This window comes from Antrostomus carolinensis, unplaced genomic scaffold (genome assembly GCF_000700745.2).
Source record: "Antrostomus carolinensis isolate BGI_N321 unplaced genomic scaffold, ASM70074v2 scaffold52047, whole genome shotgun sequence".
NCBI classification, from domain to species: domain Eukaryota; kingdom Metazoa; phylum Chordata; class Aves; order Caprimulgiformes; family Caprimulgidae; genus Antrostomus; species Antrostomus carolinensis.
In genome coordinates, this window is record NW_010327670.1 from 17,266 (window position 1) to 20,226 (window position 2,961).

Consider the following 2,961-nt stretch of genomic DNA (forward strand, 5'->3'; position numbering starts at 1 on the left):
CGTAGACATGTGAGGACTCATACAGGAGAAAAACCCTATACCTGTGAAACTTGTAACAAATGCTTCACTCGGTCTGCTGTTCTACGACGGCACAAGAAAATGCATTGTAAAGCCACTGAGGAAGGTCCACACACACTAGATGAATTTACTGAAGGGACTGAAACTTCTGACCTTGACAAATCTCAGAGTTCTGACTCTTTTGGCCAAGAAATGTCTGTTACATTGTTACCAGTGTCCCTTAAATTTCCCATTCGTCCAGCTGTAAATTCAACTGAATTTGATAGTTCTGCAGATTCTTACTGTAAGCTGCGATCAATGATTCAACACCATGACTCAGCAAACCAACAGAAACTCCATGTGGAGTCTGCTAAACTCTCAAAAGCTCAGACACAGCAAACTCCTCCACCACCACCATATGCTTATGCAGATGTAGATGTATCTTCTGCAGAAGAACCCTTACAGTCTGATAGTATTCCCATGATTCGTTCCTCTATGGTCAGCCTGGACAGCCATTGTAGTGATCCACTAGGCAGTCGAATGTCGTCTGCTGCGTACAAGAATAATGAAGGACCGTTCTTCTCCAGCATGACCCTCTGGGGTTTGGCTATGAAGACCTTGCAGAATGAAAGCGAATTGGAACAATGACACCTCAGGTGACTGTCTCAATCATGCTAAAGTGATGGCGATTGCACTGCAGCATAGAGAGATCAGAGATAGTTTTTAAGCCAACTAGCTTGGATACTGGTAGAAATAAGATACACATGCCCAGAACCCAGTGCTGGCTGCCTTTACGCTGCTTCTCGGCAAAGTTCAAATCTAGTTTTGGGGACCTTTATTGTTCTGTGACTGCAATGTCTTGCCATGATTTACTAAAATTTGCCATTTACTAAATTTACCATTTAACCTGGTATTTTTTACCTGATACTGCAGGAAAGGATGGCCCAATGCCTAATTTCATTATATGGGTGCAACTCCAAGGATTGGATCATCAGAGTTGTGTAAGGGTGTAGATATGAAAATACTTAACAAATCCCTGGTGAACCTGAGTTTCAGTAGTGGCTTTCTTACCAGTAGGATCATCGGTTTACATGACTGGATTATTGTGATAATAAATTGAAATGTTAAATACTGGACAATATTTGTGATAGTGCAAAGTATCTGTATATCTAGAAACTTTATTTTTTTACAATAAAAGCTTTTTTGAAGTATTTTATAAACTGTTTTGCACAGCAGATTATTTGTACAATGAAGACCAAGATCAGGAAATGTAAATAAAGGGAAGTTGTTTTACCTTGTTTCTTAATTGCTCAATGTGTTTCATCTTTTTATGAAAGATTTTCAATAACATAATTCCATCTATTCTAGATATCTTTACAATGCTAACAGGGACACCATTGCAAGAAGAGCTGCACTGTAAAATAAGTGTGATCAATACACCAGTAGATTGTCCTGCATTTCAGTGAATTAGTGTAAAACATTGGCTAATTGATGGAATGAAAGGACTGTTACAGGTTAGAAACTTTGCTTAGAGGCCTTTTTCTGCTTTGGTGCCTTCAGTGGTTGCATTCATTTTCAGTAAAGATCTGTTGCTGCATTTTAGACTGCTTGCTACAGTCACATGGCTTTTTCTGGCCTAACTTTTTCCAACCCATCAGAAAGTTCTAGCAGTGTATTGTCAAGCCTTATGCTAAAACCTTCCTTAGATACTGTGGTTTCTGATATGAAATTATCCTTGTACTAACCTTTTTTCTGATGTTCATTCACAGGCTGGAAAGTCTGTTTGAAGTACATACTTATTTCCTATAAGAAGTCTCAACGTTTACAGGCTGAGAAGTAGATTTTGGCATTTTGCAACAGCTAACAAGATCTGGTATCACCACTGTTTTAGTAACACTGCAATTCCTCTGCTGAAAAAATCATGTCTGTGTGAAAGTGATAGCTGGAACTGTCTAGTAATTAATATATAATGTCACATTTTCCTGGTATTAGAAAATGCATTGTTATTTGTATTCCACTAAAGCACAAAGATTCAAATCCATTATGATTGCCTGATTCTTGGTAGAAAAAGATTTAGTTTTGCTAGAACAGGAATGTAGTCCACAGATGACTTATAGTCCACTTCCTGAGTGCTCACCATGTTTTTCCCTCCATGAATTCAAAGCTTAGCTCTTCAGTTTATTACTGTGTTAACACCACACGTTTCAATTTGTGGCTTCTTTTCCTTTACTTGGACCCTGTACCTCCCTGTTTTTAACTGCTTTCAACCTGAGCTGAAATGAGAAAGATAATATTGCTGGCCAGAGCATAGCACTCCTTAAAACAAAAGGGGCAGAACATTACACTGTATATACAAGTCTTGAAAGATGCAAATTTCTCTGAAGTGCCATTTAATGTTACCAAAAACCTTTTTTTTGCTGCATTAACAGACCAGTTAAAAAAAAAATAAAATAAAAAAAAAAATCAGATGCACCGGAGAGCAAATTGGGAATTTTGCACCTTTTTTTCTCTTGTAGTGCACATGTGCTAGGAAACTCTAGAACATCTGTATCTTTCCAGACAGTGAAGTCAAAACAAAGAAGCTTTTGCAGTGCCTAATTTTAAAAAGAGCATGTAGGCTAGCGGAACACAGTCCCACATAGCATTAAGCATGGAACACTTTGTATATTTGAACCCTTAGCTCTTCTCTCATTCATTTTCTTTTACGTTATTTGCTGGTGAACACCGCAGATCTTTGTGGAAATCATCACGTGCTGTTCAGCAATCCATGTATTATGGTTCTGTCTCTGACCATGTGTGGTCACACTCACTCTTGCTCCACTTTCCTTGCACTAGTGCCTAAGGCAAAATGTGGTACCTGCCAACCACTAGCTCTGTAGCTTTCTTTTTGTCAGAAACTATTTTTAGATTTACTTGTCCCAAGAGAAAGTTGAAATTTTATTCTGTTCACATGAGGATTCTGTT

The 2,961-nt window shown here is 38.2% G+C and overlaps 1 protein-coding gene across 1 annotated transcript in view; it reads left to right on the plus strand.

The window, feature by feature from the left end:
* Positions 1-671, plus strand: part of ZBTB49 (zinc finger and BTB domain containing 49) — a 16,930-nt gene extending 16,259 nt beyond the window's left edge. The window contains 1 exon segment of the mRNA XM_010171954.2: positions 1-671. This exon segment is cut by the window's left edge and continues 7 nt beyond it. Within this exon segment, the coding sequence (XP_010170256.1) occupies positions 1-645 (645 nt within the window). The 3' untranslated portion in view covers positions 646-671.
* The last annotated feature ends 2,290 nt before the right edge of the window (positions 672-2,961 follow it).